The sequence below is a fragment of the Macaca thibetana genome, chromosome 1 (assembly GCF_024542745.1).
Source record: "Macaca thibetana thibetana isolate TM-01 chromosome 1, ASM2454274v1, whole genome shotgun sequence".
Classification (NCBI taxonomy): domain Eukaryota; kingdom Metazoa; phylum Chordata; class Mammalia; order Primates; family Cercopithecidae; genus Macaca; species Macaca thibetana.
This window is the reverse complement of record NC_065578.1, coordinates 69,166,471-69,189,881: the sequence shown is the minus strand read 5'-3', so window position 1 is coordinate 69,189,881 and position 23,411 is coordinate 69,166,471. Positions and strand designations below refer to the sequence as shown.

The 23,411-nt window shown below is 38.5% G+C and overlaps 2 protein-coding genes across 4 annotated transcripts in view; both read right to left on the bottom strand.

Moving 5' to 3' along the window:
* Positions 1–23,411, bottom strand: part of LRRC7 (leucine rich repeat containing 7) — a 1,535,715-nt gene that overhangs the window by 142,434 nt on the left and 1,369,870 nt on the right. For all 3 annotated transcript variants that reach the window (XM_050804492.1, XM_050804501.1, XM_050804511.1), the window contains one exon: positions 2,554–2,628. In XM_050804492.1, coding sequence (XP_050660449.1) covers positions 2,554–2,628 — 75 coding nt within the window. The remainder of the gene's footprint in view (positions 1–2,553; positions 2,629–23,411) is intronic.
* Positions 1–23,411, bottom strand: part of SRSF11 (serine and arginine rich splicing factor 11) — a 763,374-nt gene that overhangs the window by 270,208 nt on the left and 469,755 nt on the right. The gene's annotated exons all lie outside the window — the stretch shown is intronic.

Below are 23,411 nucleotides of genomic sequence, written 5' to 3'. Positions count from 1 at the left end.
AGCTTCCTTCATGGCTATCTTCAGCATAATTTAATATTTTGATGTGCAGTTCCTAAACATTCTTTTTGGAATAACACTTTGATGTTGAAAACACTGTATCAAAGCAATCATAGCCTGAGGACTGTAAAGGCATAAATTCTTACAGTCCTTGAGGATACTGAATGTTGATCTCACATCCTCTGGGCATAGAAGGGTCTATAGGTGAGCAGTGGACAGCAGATGAAAAGAGTAGAAACCACAAGTAAAAGAAGATACTGGAGTTTGTTTAAAATAAATGTGAATTCAATACATGGTTTAGTCATATTTTGGTTGATTAACCTTAGATTGATGGTCACAAGATAGAACTATGTAAAAGACTAAATATTTGATCATTATCTATTTGCTTCTCTGATTTGTGAAAAACACAGTGGAAAATAATAGCCCAGACTATTCAAAAGTATTCACAAAGTATATTAACTTTATTATGATACATGAACTAAGAAAAAAGTGAATGTGTTTCTTTTCCCCATGGCTAATGATATTAAATGTTTTAATTATTCTGTGAAACTGACATAGGCTGGAGACCGCACTCAAGATGAACCATTCAAAGTCAAGTATTTTGGGGTAACTGAAAAGCAATTCTTTGCCAGCACCAACATCCAGAAAGCCATGGCTATTTCAGGCAGGGAGGTGTAGAGTATTCCCACACAGCGTATAACAAAATACCAAGTGCAAGTACACAAAATAAAGTAGGGCATCTATATAAAGCTAGCAGTACATATGAAAAATCTACTCTCGAGACAGACAAATTAGGCAGCATTATATGCTTTATGGAAGATTTCATCCCTGCCTTTCCACTTAAATAACAAACTTATTGAGAAATTTGGCATGTGAGTTGATTTGCACAGTGGATTTTGGGAATGTAAACATTGTGAAAAGTAAAATTCTCATTTGTACCTTCTATTGGTTCCATAGAGAGCCTTTGGGAGCTTTACAGTCAACAGCAGCCTCTGGCGCTGGTTTGAATTACAGCTCCACCATTTACTGGCTGTGTTATCTTGGGCCAGTTACTTTTTTTGTGTTTTAGTTTCCTCATCTATAAAATGGGGATGGTAGTAGAACTTACTTCATAGGGTTGTTGTAGGGATTCAATGAATCAATATTTGTAAAACAGAGAGAGAATGCCTAGCCCGTGGTAAATGCTATGTAATTTTTAACAAATAAATATATTGAAGAAGAGGTATAAACTTTCAGCTAGGCATACATTCTGATTCTTCAATCTTTGTGCAGGGATTGGTAAGTGTCTTACCTGTGTTGCCTCAGGATTTGTACATACCTTGACTATAGCACAAATCAGGCTCTGCTATGAGTAGTGAAATCCAGATCAGTTTATCCTGCCATGCGTGAGCTTCTCAAACAAATATATTCAAGGTCATTGAATATATTATCTTTGTAACCCTGACATTAGCATAGTTTCAGTTTCATAGAGCTTTATTGGTACATGATTTTTAAATAAATCAGTGAATAATAGATGTGCATATTTTTCTGTTTTGTGTCTGTGATGGTATAAATGTATCTTTTGATAAGAGCATTAATTATTTTTCCATAATCTCTGTTTCAGATTTTCTCCTTTATGTGGTCTTATGGTTGTTCAAAGGCAGAATAAATGTCTTGTTCTTGTTGGTTTTGCTGTCATTTTAAGTAATTTTTAATGTCAATTCAAAAAATAAATAAAACTGGTTTTGAGAATACACATCTAAACCTCTGTGTTGGCTGAAGATTTATTACATATTCACCTGCTGTGCCTACTTAGACCAATGCCAGGAGTTTGGAGTTGTACAAAACAATAGGGAGACTTGTGTTTGCTCTCTCTCTCTCTCTCTCTCTCTCTCTCTCCCTCTCAGGGTGTGTGTGTATGCAAGTGGCAAGGGGCAGTGTTTTATGAGAACATTCTTTTGTTAGATGGAAAAAGCAGGAATAATCATACTCAATGAGTTGACTGGAAACCTATACTCAGGAGATACTACTGGGCTGGCCTTTAGTCGAGGAAAAAATTTGTCTTTGGTTTAACTTTCTGTTTTTAATACTGTATGATCCTTGCCATTTTCAAAAATTCACATGGGTTCTATTGAAAATCACCTGAACTGAGAGAGATTTTTGTTTTGTAAAAGAGCTCTAATAAAATGAGTAAAAACCATTGTCTAGTTACCTGTAAGAATAAGGTTGATTTTGTAAAAATAAAACTTGGTATTATATATAGTATTTTGCTTTTTAAAAATATAACTATAAATTATTTCGGCTTTTAAAGAACAGTAAATGTGGGAAGAGATGACAAATATACTCCAAAGGGAATAAGAAAAATCTTTCTTATATTTTGTACACCTATAACACTCAAAAAGATACACAAAATACTAAAAAAAAAATGGTGAAAACACTTGGTGACTGAACACTCCTAATGAGTGTTATTTTAGTTTGAAATACAAACACTGACATTTAAGAGTTGAGATTATGATCAAATACAACAAATGTATAACATAAATATTAGACAACATGGTAGAATAAAAACTTACATACCCCAGGTAACACTTGTAATGCATTATTATCCATCCATAACTCCCTTAAATTTTGTATTTGATCCAGAACTTCAGGCTGGGAGAGAGGTAGGAGGAAGGAGAGAGGAAAAGAAAATTAAATTAGTTTTTACTTATCACAAATATAAAATGTAATTTCTTGGATCTTGAGCTTTTACTTGGAAATCTAGTGTTAATCATCTAAGAAATTCCACCTTTAATCGACCTCTGGCAAAACTGGTATTCCCTGACATAGCCAATTTGGAATTGATCTGGAATCAGTTAGAACAATAATAATAAAATTGAAGATCTATTACTCACATACATTCTGCCTGAATACCTTATAATTATTCTTTGGAGCACTTATTATACTCTATTTGATAAGCATCTGTCTTTGTCACTAGAGTATAAACTTTTGAAGACCGGGGGAATGTTTGTTTTGTAATCACTATATCCTCATATCCCTGTTGCTTACCATGGGCACATAGTAGCTGTGTCTTACTGTGTGTGTCTATTAGTGTGTCTATTAGACTTACTGTGTGTCTATTAGTACCTCACATACAAACATCCATGCACACACAGGAGTTACAGAACTGTGATGAGATAATATTGGGCTGGTGCAAATGTAATTGCGGTTTTGCCATTACTTTCAATGACAAAAAAACTGCAATTATGTTTGCACCAACCTAATACTATGAGTAAGATGAGTAAGACCCAGTGACTTTTAAAAAATCAGTCCCCAAGCTACCACCTGAAGACCTATGGACTTTTAATCCTTTCACTTTGTCAATGAATAATTATTTGTTGAATAGTTGGGGATGCCTACTACATGTAATGCACAATGCAGAACGCACGGTCATATAAACCCCAGTACTTGCCTTGAAATAGCTAATGATTTAGATCTAGATCTAGGGGAGATAAATATTTATAAATAACTAAAACACAAGGCAGCATATAGGAAAATACTTTAGAATATGTTTTTTAAAAAGTTCAGAGAAGGGACAGAGAGAATATGATCAAAGTGTAACATGTAGTATATAAAGAAACACTTTTTTTTCTCTAACTAGATGCTGTCTCTAAATTCTAACTCCAGGCAGCAGACTGTATAGAGAGAATAGAGGTTGCTATTGCTGCCAACATCATAACCTTCCTTGTGGTAGCCTAATTTCTCTCCAGAAATTATTCCCTTCCCTATTCTTAGGCCTGTGCTTCCTTTGAAGCCCATTCCTTTTTTGTTTGTTTTTTTTACCACTTTGGGAGATGATTAAGGCCTCAGCTAACTAGTGCATTGTATCCACCTCGCCACAAAGATTGGTCCAGGGATGGGAATACGGCCCATTCAGAACACATACAAAGCAATGAATCTTTGTGACTTCTGGGGAAAACACTTTTGCTTTTCTCTACTGGATATGAAACTGAAAGGGTGTGGCCCTGTGAACTTCACGCATGACAAAAAGAGAGCCTGTCTGAGGATGGAGCATTTCTACAGAAAGTAGAGCCAAAGGATAGATCCTGGTAAGATTATATAAGCCTGGAAGGCAGATTTTCTGTTTTTTGTTTTTTCTAACTGAAAGAATTATTACTGAAACAACAAAATATAAATCTGTTCAATGAAATTTGGAACCTAATTAGGTTCCAAATACAAAAGCAGTGCATTTTGTACAATACTTGTAGAAAAGAATGGAATTATATCAAAGTTACCATGAGAATATTAGTAATTGTAGGTCAGTGGAGGTTATCTACACATCCCTAACAAATTAGGAGGGCTTAAGACTTCCAGATCTACTTTGGAGATAGTCTCTGATTCCTTTAGCCTGTGCTTGCAACAGAACATGGTACGATTCTTGGGAGAAGTTTCCTTAATAACAAGGTTTGAAATTTAGAGACATGGCATTCTGCTGCGAAATCAAAGGCATCCATGAGGTAGTACGGAGGATGTGTGTGTGTGTGAGCATGTAGAAAAATACTTCTACTCTCACTTAGATCACAGGGAATAGGCAATGAACTGCTCTGCCTATGTGTCAGGCTGGGCAAGGATGGAAAATATAAATCATGTGTAGGGGGCACACTCTGATATTCAGAGGTTTTGAGGCAGAGGGCTGGCTAGCAACAGGCAGGTGAGTTGGAAAACATCAGTTATGTGTGGCTCCCCTCCCCTCCCCTCTCTTCCCCTTTTTTTCCCTCCCCTCCCCTTCCTTCCCCTCATCTCCTCTCTGATGGAGTCTCACTCTGTCACCCAGGCTGGACTGCAATGGTGTGATCTCAGCTCACTGCAACCTCCACCTCCCGGGTTCAAGTGATTCTCCTGCCTCAGCCTCCCGAGTAGTTGGGACTACAGGCACAGGCTAATTTTTGTATTTTTAGTAGAGACGGGGTTTTACCATGTTGGCCAGGCTGTTCTCAAACTCTTGACTTCAGGTGATCCACCTGCCTCAGCCTCCCAATTTTTTTTTCTTTTTCTTTTTTCTTTTTTTTTTTTTTTACCTATGCATTATGCACATGTAAGGAGAAGCAAAAGAGCTGCCCACTGGGCGAGGTTCAATAAAAGCTCATATGTATACAGTAAGACAGAGACTGATGTATAAACTTGTAACAGTAAACATTATTATTATTCAGGGTGGATTAGATTATGCTGTTTTAACAAATTAATACTGAAATCTCAGTGATTTAACACAAAAGGCTTACTTTCCACTATCCCTACTACTGTATGTTCAGCATGCATTTCTGCCCCATGATGTTGTGACACCATCTCAAGATTGTCAGGAGAGCCAAAGCAAGGGAAAAGAGAGTGTGGAAAATTCACCACTGCTCTTAAAGATATTGGGCTGCAAGTGACATGCAACATTTATGCTTATAGCTCATTGTCTAGAACTACTTATGTGGCCTCACCCTAAGTGCAAGGAAGGCTGGGAAACATAGAGGGAGGATGTGGATTATTTGGCAAATAGTATTGTCTCTGCCACACAGTGACACTGTATGAAAAAAAGAGTAAGAAGAAAGGATACACAGCACTTCTATAATTTACTCATCCCTTCATTAAGTAAGATCTAATTAAACATTTTCTAAGTGCTAGGCATTACACTAGTCACAGTACATGGTATGGCCTCTGCCCTCAAGAAACTCAAAGCTTGTATTTTTTAAAGGAGATAGACTTTGTTGCATAAGTGAAGGAGCATAATTAAAATATTTTTAATGGAAAGTGATTTTGGCAGATTGGTGTTCTGTATATATACTCTATCCTTTTTGAAAAAAGAAAAACAAAAACAGGAAACTTAACAGGGCTGGTAATGAAAGAAGTAATGAGGAATAAAAAGCAGCTGCTTCAGGAAACATTTAAAAGATAAAAATGGTAGGACTTGGTGACAGGATATGGGGGCGAGGGAGTGAGTCATGCACAAACATGTCTTCCAGTTTCCCAGCATGTGGTGATGTCACCAATGGAGATGCAGAGTATTGGGGTGGAAGCAGATAAATGGGAGAGACTGAAATCAGTTTTGATCATAATTAACTTCAGGTTCCTGGAGGACATAGGTGGAGATTACCAGGAATCAGCTGGCTATCAAAAACTGAAGCTTAGAGAATAAGTTTCAGCTGGAGATACAACTTAGCAGTATCACGGAAGTAGAAACTCACGTGAATGAGCTCTCCATGGGGAATGTGAGAGGAACTAGAGTGCAGTTGACTGAGGACAGTACCTTAAGGGACACTAATACTTGAGGGCTGAAAACAGGAAGAGCAACAAGAAGGAATGGTGTCCAGAAGTGTAAGGGTGACTAGAGTCCAATGAATAGAGTTGTGTTAGGAAAAAGGAAGTGAACAAGAGCATCCTACTCAGGAAAGGTGTCCAGTGAAATAAGAGATCGAGGATATCCACTCCATTTTAAAAACAGTAGGTCACTAGTAACCTTGGTGATAGACATTGTGATGGTTAATAGTGAGTGTGAACTTGACTGGATTAAAAGATGCAAAGTGTTAATGTTGGAGGTGTCTGTGAGGGTGTTGCCAAAGGAGATTAATATTTGGGTCAGTGGGCTGGAGAGGGCAGACCTACCCTTAATCTGGGTGGGCACCATCTAATCAGCTGCCAGCGAATATAAAGCAGGCAGAAAAACATGAAAAGGGTAGACTGGCTTAGCCTCCCAGCCTACATCTTTTTCCCACGCTGGATGCTTCCTGCCCTTGAACATCGGACTCCAAGTTCTTCAGCTTTGAGACTTGAACTGGCTTCCTTGTGCCTCAGCTTGTGGAGGGCCTATTTTGCGGCCTTGTGATTGTGTGAGTTAATACTACTTAATAAACTCCCCTTTATATATCTATCTATCCTACTAATTCTGTCCCTCTAGAGAACCTTGACTAATATAGACATTTCAGGTGATAACTATCTTACAGTGGGTTGAAGATAAAGAAGAAGAAAATAGATACAATACAGGTAGAATATTCTTTATAAAGCCTGAATGAAAGGAGAGGAGAAAAGTTAAGGGGCTATGAAAAAACTGAGGGGTCAAGGGAAAGGAAAGCTGACATGAAGACACTGGCAAAGAGGAGAAGGTTAAAGATAGATAAAATGGTACCAAAAAAAAAAAATTGGAGTAAATTTCCAAGAGGGGACAATGAAGAGAGATTGACAGCACAAGGGGAGGGGCTGACACTGAATGAAAGTGAGGCACCTCATTCATTCAGACTGGAGGTAAGACTGCAGGGATGGTATGGGTGTAAGTTGGCATGGTAGAAGGAGGGCTGGTAGTTGAGGGAGGCATTTCTGAAGATCTCAAATTTTCTTGATGAAGTAGGAAATGAGGTAATCTGTTAACATAAGGGAACAAGAATTTTGTATACATCAGCAATTGGGGAGAATGGTCCATACTGAAGAAGTTTGAGAGGAATCACTGAGAGCAATCAAAAGATTGTATCAAATCAATGATAACAATTACAACTTTTTTTCTGGGCCAGGAAGGGAATTGACAGTCTAGGAGAAAATAGAAGAAACAAAAGACTTCAGGTTTCCATAGGTCAGAGAGGAGCGTAGCAGGAGTGAGGGGAGAGACTGAAGTGGAAGAAGGAAAAATTAGAATTTATGGTAGAATTTAGGGATTCGAGATTTCTAAAGTCGTTTTGGAAAATGGCAAAATTCAGACTTTAACTCTGGGGAGAGCTGGCTAAGGTACAAAGTATAAAATCTTGGTGCGTAGGTTGGGGAGGACACTGCGGGAACATAAGGCCTTTCATGATTTCCAAGGATTTGGGCAACCTGTGATGCACTGCATAAATTGCTCTCTTGGCTGTGTCAGGCAAGGTGGCAGAGAAAGATGATCAATCATACCTCTGAAATTTCTCTAATTCTGGGTTCTACTGGGGAATTTAGTCATCTGTGGCTACTTGGAAAGAGATCACTGATTCTAATCTATATTTCTATTTTATTTTAAAGGATCTCATTTAATCTATTTAAGAACATAATAAGGTGATAATAATCCCACTTTATGGATATAGAATCTGATAATTTCCTGGGGAAAATGAGAATAATTTGATGAAGGTTGCATAACTGCAGATGATATTGTTGCTCAGGTCTTCTGGCTACAAAGATGACATCATCTTAGAGCTTAAAATTGAAATTCCAAAATAATGAAGAGAGTTGGTGATCACAAATACCCAATAAAGAAAGTAAAGCATATCCTGGATTTCTAAAAAAAGATATTTTTATTACTGGATGTTATAATAAAATGTACTACAGAGGAAACTTCAATAACCTCCTAATAGCACAGATAAAGCATAGCAGATCCATATATAGCCTTTCTGGAAAGAAGAAAAAATCACAACATAAAATGATACAATAGCATTTCATAATCGATAGACGATTTTAAAGTGGATCTTGGAACTTAACTAAATGGCTTACATCCAACCAACACATTGATCACATTTTTCTATGCTACTTAATTTAATCACAAAGTCAATTGTTTCCATTAAAAATGAGTGAATTAACTCCAGAATAACTTGGAATATTCAATGCTGGTGAAAGTGCTATAAGATGAGCACTCTCATAAATGGGTTTTGAGATTATAAACTGTTATTTTTTTGGAAAAATTTTCAAATATGAATCTCACACCTCAAAAACTTTCATATCTACTTGTAAGCAACTATCCTACCTAAATAATCTAAAATATAGAAAAATCAAAATAAAAATATTAATTACAGAATAATTAATATTAAAAATTTGGTCACAACCTAAATAAACAACAGTATAAGGTAAATTATGAAGAAGTAATATGTTGGTAAAATGAACAGCAATGAAAATGAATTATCTATATTTTTATGTATGAAATATGATGAATAGATCTTGCAAACAACATTGTGTGAGTAAGCAAGTACAGAAAATTTATACAGCACAAATCAATTTACACAAGTCAAAAAAACTGCTATATACTGAAGAATACACATACACGCATTTTAAAATAGAAATATGGAATAGATGTATGCCAAATTCAAAGAAGTAATTTCCTTGGTGAAGGAGGGCTTGGAATAGGACTCGGAGGGGGAACATAGAAGATGTCTGCTTTACAGCTGCAGTGTTTTTTCTCTTTAAAACAGAGAACAAAATCAAACACAAAATGGCTGGGCATGGAGGTTCATGCCTGTAATCCAAACACTTTGGGAGGCCGAGGCAGGTGGATCACCTGAGGTCAGGAGTTTGAGAGTAGCCTGGCCAACATGGCGAAACCCTATCTCTACTAAAAATACAAGAATTAGCCAGGTGTGGTGTTACATGCTTGTAATCTCAGCTACTGGGGAGGCTGAGGCAGGAGGATCGCTTGAACCCATGAGGCAGTGAACCAAGATTGTGCCACCGTACTCCAGCCTGGGCGACAGAGTGCATCCTTTTCAAGGTGATTTTACCATGATTGATCAAAATGAGCTACGAAAATGGTTACACCAATATTAACAGAAGGAAAATAAATATTTTGTATGACTGCAACAAATTCCAATAACTCCTGCCATGTATATGCAATTTTAGGCTGTTCCATTACTTTGTTTTTTATTTTTATTTTTTATTAAAATTTTTTATTTCTATAGGTTATTGGGGAACAGGGAGTGTTTGGTTACATGAGTAAGTTCTTTAGTGGTGATCTGTGAGATTTTGGTGCACCCATCACCCAAGCAGTATACACTGCACCTAATTTGTGGTCTTTTATCTCTCACCCCTTTCCTACCCTTTCCCCAAGTCCCCAAAGTCCATTGTGTTATTCTTATGCCTTTGTATTGTCATAGTTTAGCTCCCACATATGAGTGACAACATACGATGTTTGGTTTTTCCATTCCTGAGTTACTTCACTTAGAATAATAGTATCCAGTCTCATCCAGGTTGCTGTGAATGCCATTAATTAATTCCTTTTTATGGCTGAGTAGTATTCACAGTTTCCCTATCCACTCATTGATGGGCATTCAGGTTGGTTCCACGTTTTTGCAATTGCAAATTGTATTGCTATAAACATGCATGTGCAAGTATCTTTTTCATATGACTTCTTTTCTTCTGGGTAGATACCCAGTAGTAGGATTCCTGGATCAAATGGCAGTTCTACTTTTAGCTCTAAGGAATCACCACACTGTTTTCCATAGTGGTTGTACTAGTTTACATTCCTACCAGCAGTGTAAAAGCATTTCCCTTTCACTGTATCCAGGCCAATATCTAATAGTTTTTGATTTTTTGATTATGGCCATTCTTGCAGGAGTAAGGTGGTATCACATTCTGGTTTTGATTTGCATTTCCCTGATCATTAGTGATGTTGAGCATTTTTTTCATATGTTTATTGGCCATTTGTATATCTTCTTTTAGAATTGTCTATTCATTTGGAAAAAACTGCTTTAAAGTTCATATGGAACCAAAAAAGACCCCTCATTGCGAAGACAATCCTAAGCCAAAAGAACAAAGCTGGAGGCATCACGCTACCTGACTTCAAGCTATAATACAAGGCTACAGTAACCAAAACAGCATGGTACTGGTACCAAAACAGAGATATAGACCAATGGAACAGAACAGAGCCCTCAGAAATAATATCACACATCTACAGCCATCTGATCTTTGATAAACCTGACAAAAACAAGAAATGGGGAAAGGATTCCCTATTTAATAAATGGTGCCGGGGGCATCCAAGATGGCCAAATAGGAATAGCTCCAGACTCCAGCTCCCAGCGTGAGCAACACAGAAGATGGGTGATTTCTGCATTTTCAACTGAGGTACCGGATTCATCTCACCGGGGCATGTCAGACAGTTGGCGCTGGTCCACAGGTGCAACCTGACCAGTAAGAGCTGAAGCAGGGCGAGGCATCCCCTTACCTAGGAAGTGCAAGGGTGAAGGGAATTCCTTTTCCCAGCCAAAGGAAATTGAGACACACAACACCTAGAAAATCGTGTAACTCCCACCCTAATACTGTACTTTACCAAGGGTCTTAGCAAACGGCACACCAGGAGATTACATCCCACAACTGGCCCAGAGGGTCCCACGCCCACTGAGCCTCCCTCATTGCTAGCACAGCAGTCTGAGATCTAACTGCAAGGTGGCAGCGAGGCTGGGGGAGGGGCGCCTGCCATTGCTGAGGCTTAAGTAGGTAAACAAAGCCCCACCACAGCTCAAGGAGGGCGGCCTGCCTCTGTAGACTCTTCCTCTGGGGACAGGGCATAGCTAAACAAAAACCAGCAGAAACCTCAGCAGAGGTAAATGCCCTGTCTGACAGCTTTGAAGAGAGCAGCGGATCTCCCAGCACAGAGGTTGAGATCTGAGAACGGACAGACTGCCTTCTCAAGTGGGTCCCTGACCCTTGAGTAGCCTAACTGGGAGACATCCCCCACTAGGTGCAGACTGACACCTCACACCTCACACAGCGGGGTACACCCCTGAGGCAAAGCTTCCAGAGCAAGAATCAGACAGCAACACTCGCTGTTCAGCAACATTCTATCTTCTGCAGCCTCCACTGCTGATACCCAGGCAAACAGGGTCTGGAGTGGACCTCAAACAAACTGCAACAGACCTACAGCTGAGGGTCCTGACTGTTAGAAGGAAAATTAACAAACAGAAAGGACACCCACACCAAAACCCCATCAGTATGTCACCATCATCAAAGACCAAAGGCAGATAAAACCACAAAGATGGGGAAAAAGCAGTGCAAAAAACCTGGAAATTCAAAAAATCAGAGTGCATCTCCCCCTCCAAAGAAACGCAGTTCATCGCCAGCAACGGAACAAAGCTGGAAGGAGAATGACTTTGACGACTTGAGAGAAGAAGGCTTCAGTCAATCAAATTTCTCAGAGCTAAAGGAGGAACTACGTAACCAGTGCAAAGGAACTAAAAACCTCAAAAAAAGAATGGAAGAATGGATAATTAGAATAATCAATGCAGAGAAGACCTTAAAAGAACTGACAGAGATGAAAACCGTAACACGAGAACTACGTGACAAATGCACAAGCTTCAGTAACCGACACGATCAACTGGAAGAAAGAGTATCAGCGATTGAAGATCAAATGAATGAAATGAAGCGAGAAGAGAAGTGTACAGAAAAAAGAGTAAAAGAAACAAACAAAGCCTCCAAGAAGTATGAGATTATGTGAAAAGACCAAATCTATGCCTGATTGGTGTGCCTGAAAGTGACAAGGAAAATGGAACTAAGTTGGAAAACAGTCTGCAGGATACCATCCAGGAGAACTTCCCCAACCTAGTAAGGCAGGCCAACATTCAAATTCAGGAAATACAGAGAACGCCACAAAGATACTCCTCGAGAAGAACAACTCCAAGACACATAATTGTAGATTCACCAAAGTTGAAATGAAGGAAAAAATGTTAGGGGTAGCCAGAGAGAAAGGTCGGGTTACACACAAAGGGAAGCCCATCAGACTAACAGCAGATCTCTCCGCAGAAACTCTCTGAGCCAGAAGAGAGTGGGGGAAAATATTCAACATTCTTAAAAAAAAGAATTTTCAACCCAGAATTTCATATCCAGCTAAACTAAGTTTCATAAGTGAAGGAGAAATAAAATCCTTTACAGAAAAGCAAATGCTTAGAGATTTTGTCACCACTAGGCCTGCCCTACAAGAGATCCTGAAGGAAGCACTAAACATGGAAAGGAACAACAGGTACCAGTCATTGCAAAAACATGGCAAAATGTAAAGTCCATCGGTGCTAGGAAGAAACTGCGTCAACTAGTGAGCAAAATAACCAGCTAATATCATAATGACAGGATCAAGTTCACACATAACAATATTAACCTTAAATGTCAATGGACTAAATGGTCCATTTAAAAGACACAGACTGGCAAATTGGATAAAGAGTCAAGACCCATCAGTTTCCTGTATTCAGGAGACCCATCTCACATGCAGAGACACATATAGGCTCAAAATAAAGAGATTGAGGAAGATCTACCAAGCAAATGGAAAACAAAAAAAAGCAGGGGTTGCAATCCTAGTCTCTGACAAAACAGACTATAAACCATCAAAAATCAAAAGAGACAAAGAAGGCCTTTACATAATGATAAAGGGATCAATTCATCAGGAAGAGTTAACTATACTAAATATATATGCACCCAATACAGGAGCACCCAGATTCATAAAGCAAGTCCTTAAAGACTTACAAAGAGACTTAGACTCCCATACAATAATAATGGGAGACTTTAACACCCCACTGTCAACATTAGACAGATCAACAAGACAGAAAGTTAACAACGATATCCAGGAATTGAACTCAACTCTGCACCAAGCGGACCTAATAGACATCTACAGAACTCTCCACCCCAAATCAACAGAATATACATTCTTCTCAGCACCACATGGCACTTATTCCACAATCGACCACATAGTTGTAAGTAAAGCACTCTTCAGCAAATGTAAAAGAACAGAAATTATAACAAACTGTCTCTCAGACCACAGTGCAATCAACCTAGAACTCAGGACTAAGAAACTCTAACAAAACAGCTCAACTACATGGAAACTGAACAACCTGCTCCTGAATGACTACTGGGTACATAACGAAATAAAGGCAGAAATAAAGATGTTCTTTGAAACCAATGAGAACAAAGATACAACATACCAGAATCTCTGGGACACATTTAAAGCAGTGTGTAGAGGGAAATTTATAGCACTCAATGCCCACAAGAGAAAGCTGGAAAGATCTAAAATTGACACCCTAACATCACAATTAAAAGAACTAGAGAAGTAAGAGCAAACACATTCAAAAGCTAGCAAAAGGCAAGAAATAACTAAGATCAGAGCAGAACTGAAGGAGATGGAGACACAAGAAACCCTCCAAAAAATCAATGAATCCAGGAGTTGGTTTTTTGAAAAGATCAACAAAATTGATAGTCTGCTAGCAAGGCTAATAAAGAAGAAAAGAGAGAAGAATCAAATAGACGCAATAAAAAATGATAAAGGGGATATCACCACTGACCCCACAGAAATACAAACTACCATCAGAGAATACTATAAACACCTCTACGCAAATAAATTAGAAAACCTAGAAGAAATGGATAATTTCCTGGACACTTACACTCTCCCAAGACTAAACCAGGAAGAAGTTGAATACCTGAATAGACCAATAGTAGGCTCTGAAATTGAGGCAATAATTAATAGCCTGACAACCAAAAAAAGTCCAGGACTAGACGGATTCATAGCCGAATTCTACCAGAGGTACAAGGAGGAGTTGGTACCATTCCTTCTGAAACTATTCCAATCAATAGAAAAAGAGGGAATCCTCCCTAACTCATTTTACGAGGCCAACATCAACCTGTTCCAAAGCCTGGTAGAGATACAACAAAAAAAGAGAATTTTAGACCAATATCCTTGATGAACATCGATGCAACAATCCTCAATAAAATACTGGCAAACCGAATCCAGCAGCACATCAAAAAGCTTATCCACCATGATCAAGTGGGCTTCATCCCTGGGATGCAAGGCTGGTTCAACATACGCAAATCAATAAACGTAATCCAGTATATAAACAGAACTAAAGGCAAAAACCACATGATTATCTCAATAGATGCAGAAAAGGCCTTTGACAAAATTCAACAGCCCCTCATGCTAAAAACTCTCAATAAATTCGGTATTGATGGAACATATCTCAAAATAATAAGAGCTATTAATGACAAACCCACAGCCAATATCATACTGAATGGACAAAAACTGGAAGCAACCAACTCCTGGATTCATTGATTTTTTGGAGGGTTTCTTGTGTCTCCATCTCCTTCAGTTCTGCTCTGATCTTAGTTATTTCTTGCCTTTTGCTAGCTTTTGAATGTGTTTGCTCTTACTTCTCTAGTTCTTTTAATTGTGATGTTAGGGTGTCAATTTTAGATCTTTCCAGCTTTCTTTGAAACCCTTTGAAAACTGGCACAAGACAGGGATGCCCTCTCTCACCACTCCTATTCAACATAGTGTTCAAAATTCTGGCTAGGGCAATCAGGCAAGAGAAAGAAATAAAGGGTATTCGGTTAGGAAAAGAAGAAGTCAAATTGTCCCTGTTTGCAGATGACATGATTATATATTTAGAAAACCCCATTGTGTCAGCCCAAAATCTCCTTAAGATGATAAGCAACTTCAGCAAAGTCTCAGGATACAAAATCAATGTGCAAAAATCACAAGCATTCTTATACACCAGTAAGAGACAAACAGAGAGCCAAATCATGAATGAATTCCCATTCACAATAGCTTCAAAGAGAATAAAATACCTAGGAATCCAACTTACAAGGGATGTCTCTTCAAGGAGAACTACAAACCACTGCTCAGTGAAATAAAAGAGGACACAAACAAATGGAAGAACATACCATGCTCATGGATAGGAAGAATCAATATTGTGAAAGTGGCCATACTGCCCAAGGTAATTTATAGATTTAATGCCATCCCCATTAAGCTACCAATGACTTTCTTCACAGAATTGGAAAAAACTGCTTTAAAATTCATATGGAACCAAAAAAGAGCCCACATTGCCAAGACAATCCTAACCAAAAGAACAAAGCTGGAGGCATCACGCTACCTGACTTCAAACTATAATTCAAGGCTACAGTAACCAAAACAGCATGGTACTGGTACCAAAACAGAGACATAGACCAATGGAACAGAACAGAGTCCTCAGAAATAATACCACACATCTACAGCCATCTGATCTTTGACAAACCTGAGAGAAACAAGAAATGGGGAAAGGATTCCCTATTTAATAAATGTTGCTGGGAAAATTGGCTAGGCATAAGTAGAAAGCTGAAACTGGATCTTTTCCTTACTCCTTATATGAAAATTAATTCAAGATGGATTAGAGACTTAAATGTGAGACCTAAAAACCATAAAAACCCTAGAAGGAAACCAAGGTAACACCATTCAGGTCATAGGCATGGGCAAGGACTTCATGTCTAAAACACCAAAAGCAAGGGCAACAAAAGCCAAAACTGACAAATGAGATCTAATTAAACTAAAGAGCTTCTGCACAGCAAAAGAAACTACCACCAGAGTGAACAGGCAACCTACAGAATGGAAGAAAATTTTTGCAATCTACTCATCTGACAAAGGGCTAATATCCAGAACCTATAAAGAACTCAAACAAATTTACAAGAAAAAAAACAAACAACCCCATCAAAAAGTGGGCAAAGGATATGAACAGACATTTCTCAAAAGAAGACATTCATACAGCCAACAGACACATGAAAAAATGCTCGCCATCACTGGCCATCAGAGAAATGCAAATCAAAACCACAATGAGATACCATCTCACACCAGTTAGGATGGCAATCATTAAAAAGTCAGGAAACAACAGGTGCTGGAGAGGATGTGGAGAAACAGGAACACTTTTACATTGTTGGTGGGATTGTAAACTAGTTCAACCATTATGGAAAACAGTATGGTATTTCCTCAAGGATCTAGAACTAGAAGTACCATATGACCCAGCCATCCCATTACTGGGTATACACCCAAAGGATTATAAATCATGCTGCTATAAAGACACATGCACACATATGTTCACTGCAGCACTATTCACAATAGCAAAGACTTGGAATCAACCCAAATGTCCATCAGTGACAGACTGGATTAAGAAAATGTGGCACATATACACCATGGAATAATATGCAGCCATAAAAAAGGATGCGTTTGTGTCCTTTGTAGGAACATGGATGCAGCTGGAAACCATCATTCTCAGCAAACTCTCACAAGAACAGAAAACCAAACACCGCATGTTCTCACTCATAGGTGGGAACTGAACAATGAGATCACTTGGACTCTGGAAGGGGAACATCACACACCAGGGCCTATTATGGGGAGGGGGTACAGGGGAGGGATGGCATTGGGAGTTATACCTGATGTAAATGACGAGTTGATGGGTGCTGACGAGTTGATGGGTGCAGCACACCAACACGGCACAAGTATACATATGTAACAAACCTGCACGTTGTGCACGTGTACCCTAGAACTTAAAGTATAATTAAAAAAAAAAAAAAAGGATGAGTTCGTGTCTTTTGTAGGGGCATGGATGCAGCTGGAAACCATCATTCTTAGCAAACTATCGCAAGAACAGAAAACCAAATACCACATGTTCTCACTCATAGATGGGAAATGAACAATGAGATCACTTGGACACAGGAAGGGGATCATCACACACTGGGTCCTATTGTGGGAAGGGGGGGGGAGGGATAGCATTAGGAGATATACCTAATGTAAATGACGAGTTAATGGGTGCAGCACACCAATATGGCACATGTATGCATATGTAACAAACCTGCACGTTGTGCACATGTACCCTAGAACTTAAAATATTAAAAAAAAAAAAAAAAGAATTGTCTATTCATGTCCTTAGCCCACTTTTTTGATGGGATTGTTTGTTTTCTTGCTAATTAGTTTGAGTTCATTGTATATTCAGCATATTAGTCCTTTTTCAGATGTATAGACTGTGAAGATTTTCTCCCACTCTGTGGGTTGTCTGTTTACTCTGCTGTTTCTTTTGCTGTGCAAATGCTCTTTAGTTTAATTTAGTCCCAGCTATTTATCTTTGTTTTTATTGCATTTGCTTTTGGGTTCTTGGTTATGAAATCATTGCCTAAGCCAATATCTAGAAGGGTTTTTCCAACATTGTCTTCTAGAATTTCTATAGTTTCAGGTCTTAGATTTAAGTCCTTGATCCCTCTTGAGTTGATTTTTGTATAAGGTGAGAGATGAGGATCCAGTTTCATTCTACATGTGGCTTGCCAATTATCCCAGCACTATTTGCTGAATAAAGTGTCCTTTCTCCACTTTATCTTTCTGTTTGCTTTGTCAAAGATCAGTTGGCTGTAAGTATCAGGGTTTATTTCTGAGTTCTCTAAGTGTTCCATCCGTCTATGTGCCTATTTTTATGCCAGTACCATTCTGTTTTGGTGACTATGGCCTTATGCTATAGTTTGAAATCAGGTAATGTGATGGCTCCAGATTTATTCTTTTTGCTTAGTCTTGCTTTGGCTACGTGGACTCTTTCTTGTTTCCATATGAATTTAGGATTTTTTTTTCTAATTCTGTGAAGAATGATGGTGATATTTTGATGGGAATTACATTGAATTTGTAGATTGCTTTTGGCAGTATGGTCATTTTCACAATATTCATTCTACCCATCCATGAGCATGGGATATGTTTCCATTAGTTTGTGTCATCTATGATTTCTTTCAGCAGTGTTTTGTAGTTTTCCTTTTGAGGTCTTTCACCTCCTTGGTTAGGTATATTCCTAAGTATTTTATTTGTTTGCAGCTATTGTCAAAGGGGTTAAGTTCTTGATCTGATTCTCCACGTGGTCACTGTGGGTGTATAGAAGAGCTACTGATTTGTGTACATTAATTTTGTATCTGGAAACTTTGCTGAATTCTTTTATCAGTTCTAGGAGCTTTCTGGAGGAGTCTTAGGGTTTTCTAGGTAAACAATCATATCATCAGCAAGCAGCAACGGTTTGACTTCCTCTTTACCAATTTCGATGCCGTTTATTTCTTTCTCTTGTTTGATTGCTCTGGCTAAGTCTTCCAATACTATGTTGAAGAGGAATGGTGAGAGTCAGCATCCTTGTCTTGTTTCAGTTGTCAGAGGGAATGCTTTCAACTTTTCCCCATTTAGTGTTATGCTGGCTATGGGTTTGTCATAGATGCTTTTAATTACATTGAGGTATGTCCTCGTATGCCGATTTTGCTGAGAGTTTTAATCATAAAGGGCTGCTGGATTTTGTTGAATGCTTTTTCTACATCTGTTAAGATGATATGTGATTTTTGTTTTTTAATCTGTTTATGTGTTGTATCACATTTGTTGACTTGCGTATGTTAAACCACTCCTGCATCCCTGGTATAAAACCCACTTGATGATGGTGGATTATCTTTTTGATATGTTGTTGGATTCAATTAGCTAGTATTATATTAAGGATTTTAGCATCTATGTTCATCAGGGATATTGATTTGTAGTTTTCTTTTTTGGTTATGTCCTTTCCTGGTTTTGATATTAGGGTGATACTGGCTTCATACAATGATTTAGGAAGGGTTCCCTCTTTCTCTATCTGGTGGAATAGTGTCAAAAGGACTGATACCAATTCTTCTTTGAATGTCTGGTAGAATTCTGCTGTGAGTCTGTCTGGTCCTGGACTTTTTTTTGGTGGATAATTCTTTTATTACCATTTCAATCTTACTGCTTGTTATTGGCCTGTTCAGAGTATGTAATTCTTCCTGATTTAAGCTAGGAAGGTTGTATGTTCCCAGGATTTTATCCATCTCCTCTAGGTGTTCTAGTTTATGTACATAAAGGTGTTCATAGTAGCTTTGAATGATCTTTTGCATTTTTGTGATGTCAGTTGTAATATCTCTCGTTTCATATCTAATTGAGCTTATTTGGATTTTCTCTCTCCTTTTCTTGGTTAATCTTGACAATGGTCTATCAATTTTATTTATCTTTTCAAAGAACCAGCTTTTTGTTATATTTGTGTTTTGTATTTTTTTGGTTTCAATTTTATTTAGTTCTGCTCTGATCTCGGGTATTTCCCTTCTTCTGCTGGGTTTAGGTTTGGTTTGTTCTTGTTTCTCTAGTTCCTTTAGATGTTACCTTAGATTGTCTGTGCTCTTTCAGACTTTTTGATGAAGGTGTTTAGGGCTATGAACTTTCCTCTTAGCACCACCTTTGCTGTATACCAGAGATTTTGATAGGTTGTGTCACTACTGTTGTTCAGTTTGAAGAATTTTTAAATTTCCATCTTGATTTTGTTTTTGACCCAATGATCATTCACGAGCAAATTATTTAATTTCCATGTATTTGCATGGTTTTGAAGGTTCCTTTTGCAGTTGATTTCCAGTTTAATTCCACTGTGGTCTGAGAGAGTGCTTGATATAATTTAAATTTTCTTGAATTTATTGAGGCTCATTTTGTGGCCTATCATGTGGTCTATCCTGGAGAAAGTTCCATGTGCTGTTGAACAGAATGTATATTCTGTGGCTGTTGGGTACAATATCATGTAAGTATCTGTTAAGTCTATTTGTTCTGGGGTATAGTTTAAATCCATTGTTTCTTTGTTGACTTTCTGTCTTGATGACCTGTCTGTTGCTGTGAGTGGAATATCAAAGTCCCCCACTATTATTGTGTTGCTGTCTATCTCATTTCTTAGGTCTAGTAGTAGTTGTTTTATAAGTTTGGGACCTCCAATGTTAGGTGCATATATATTTAGGATTGTGATATTTTTGTGTTGGACAAGGCCTTTTACCATTATATAACGACCCTCTTTGTCTTTTTTAACACTGTTGCCTTAAAGTTTGTTTTGTCTGATGTAAGAATAGCTACTGCTGCTCGCATTTGGTGTCCATTTGCATGGAGTGTCTTTTGCCATCCCTTTGCCTTAAGTTTATGTGAGTCCTTATGTATTAGGTGTATCTCTTGAAGGCAGCACACGGTTGGTGAATTCTTATCCATTCTACAATTATGTATCTTTTAAGTGGAACATTGAGACCATTTGCATTTAATGTTAGTATTGAGATGTGAGGTACCATTCCATTAATCATGCTATTTATTGCCTGTATACCTTGGTTTTTTGTTTTAAATTGTATTTTTTGTTTCATAGGTTGTGTGTGATTTATGCTTTAAAGAGGTTCTGTTTTGATGTGTTTCCAGGATTTGTTTCAAGATTTAGAGCTCCTTTTAGCAGCTGTTTTATTGCTGGCTTGATAGTGGCAAATTCTCTCAGCATTTGCTTGTCTGGAAAAGACTGTATCTTTGCTTCATTTAAGAAGCTTAGTTTTGCTGGCTACAAAACTCTTGGCTGATAATTGTGTTGTTTGAGGAGGCTGAAGATAGGGCCCTAATCCCTTCTAGCTTGTAGGGTTTCTGCTGAGAAATCTGCTGTTAATCTGATGAGTTTTCCTTTATAGGTTATCTGGTATTTTTGCCTCACAGCTCTTAAGATTCTTTCCTTTGTCTTAATTTTAGATAATCTGATGACAATGTGCCTGGTTGATGATCTTTTTGCGACGAATTTCCCCGATGTTCTTTGAGCTTCTTGTATTCAGATGTCTAGTTCTCTAGCAAGGCTGGGGAAGTTTTCCTCAATTATTCCCCAAAATATATTTTCCAAACTTATACTTCTCTTCTTCCTCAGGAACACTGATTATTCTTAGGTTTGGTCGTTTAACATAATCCCAGACTTCTTGGAGTCTTTGTTCATATTTTCTTATTCTTTTTCCTTTGTCTTTGTTGGATTGGGTTAACTTAAAAACCTTGTCTTTGAACTCTGAAGTTCTTTCTTCTGCTTGTTCAATTCTATTGCTGAGACTTCCCAGAGCATTTTGCATTTCTATAAGTGCATCCATTGTTTCCTGAAGTTTTGATTATTTTTTATCTATGCTATCTATTTCATTGAATATTTCTCCCCTCACTTCTTGTATCATATTTTTGATTTCCTTACATTGGGCTTCACCTTTCTCTGGTGACTCCCTGATTAGCTTAATAACTAACCTTCTGAATTATTTTTCAGGTAAATCAGGGATTTCATCTTGGTTTGGATCCATTGTTGGTGAGCTACTGAGATTTTTTTTGAGTGTTAAAAAACCTTGTTTTGTCATATTACCAGAGTTAGTTTTCTGGTTCCTTTTCATTTGGGTAGGCTCTGTTGAAGGGAAAAGTCTAAGGCTCAAGGCTGTTGTTCAGTTCCTCTTGACCCATGGGTGTTTCCTTTATGCAGTACTCTCCTCCTTTCTCTAGGGATGTGGCTTCCTGAGAGCTGAGCTGCAGGATTGTTATTTCTCTTCTGGATTTAGCCACCCAGCAAGTCTACCAGGCTCTGGGCTGGGACTGGGGGTTATCTGTACAGAGTCCTATAATGTGAACCATCTGTGAGTCTCTCAGCTGTGGATACTGGCTCCTGCTCCAGTGCAGGTGGTGGGGGGGGGGTGAAATGGACTCTGTGAGGGTCCTTAGCTTTGGTGGTTGATTAGTGCACTATTTTTGTGCTATCTGGCATCCTGCTGAGAGGTGGCACTTTCAAGAAAGTATCAGCTGTGGCAGTATGGGGAGAAACAGGTGGTGGGTGGGGCCCTAGAACTCCCAAGAGTATATTGCCCTTTGTCTTCAGTTACCAGAGTGTGTAGGGAAGGAGCATTAGGTGGGAGCAGGGCTAGGCATGTCTGAGCTGACTTTACTTGGGCAGGTCTTGCTGTGGCTGCTGTGGGGGATGTGGGTGAGGGTCCCAGGTCCCATGGAGTTATGTTCCCAGGAGGATTACTGCTGTCTCTGCTGTGTCATGCAGGTTGTCAGGGAAGTAGGGGAAAGTGGCAGTCAAGAGGCCTCACCCACCTCCCACGCAATTCAAAGGGCTGGTCTCACTCCCACTGTGTCCCTTCCAACAGCACAGAGTCTGTTTCCAGGCAGTGGGCAAGCAGGGCTGAGAACTTGCCTCAGGCTACCTGCCTCCCAGCTGTGAAAGTAGGGCTTTCATTCTTTCCCAACTGTGGAGTCTATATGCCACATTCACACCCTCCCCTGAGTTCTGGCCAGGAGACTTCTGGGATCAATTCAAATTGTTACAAAGTTCAACTGGAGGTTTCCTTCTCCCTGTGGCCTTTGGCCAGTGCCTCTGGCAGCCCTGCTCAAGGACCCCTGTGAGGCCAGGCAGAAATGGCTTAGAGATTTTCCCGCTGTTTCCTCTACCTCTGTATTTTGCTCAGCTCTCTAAATTGACTCAGCTCCAGGTAAGGTCAGAATCTTCTTCTGTAATCTAGACCTTCAGGTTCCCTGGTGGGTTTATGTGCTCAGGGGTGGATGATCTCCCTTTCCCATTTCACGGTTTGGGCACTCGCAGTATTTGGGGTGTCTCCCAGGTCCTGCAGGAGTAATTCACTTCCTTCAAAGAGTCTGTGGGTTCTCCTGGTTTTCCTAATGTATTCCTGCCCATTTATTTGACTATATGAATTACTATTATTCTACTAATTTGGATGATAGAGTTTGATTGTATTTATTTTTATACCTATGGGGTTAAGATGAAATGAGATTAAGAGAAATGTTACTAATGAAAAACATAATCTGCCATTTATCTAATTTTGTCAAAGTAAAACTAGTAAAATACAACAGAATTTTAAATTTTAAAATTGTATGAGATTACATGGTAGATACTGTAATTTAAAAAACTGGTTATTCCCAGAAGCAATATACAACTGGAAGGCAACAGAATGAAACCCGTTTTAAAATTAAAATTTAAATCTGAATTAATGAAGGTGAAGGTGTTTACTCAAATTAATAAATGCAAATTGGCCAATAAAATTTTTAAAGCTATATTCTCTAACCAAAGTGACATAATTATGATATTTCATTGAGATATTCCAGTTATTACATTTTTTTCTAAATTTTGAGATCATCAATATTTCAGAGT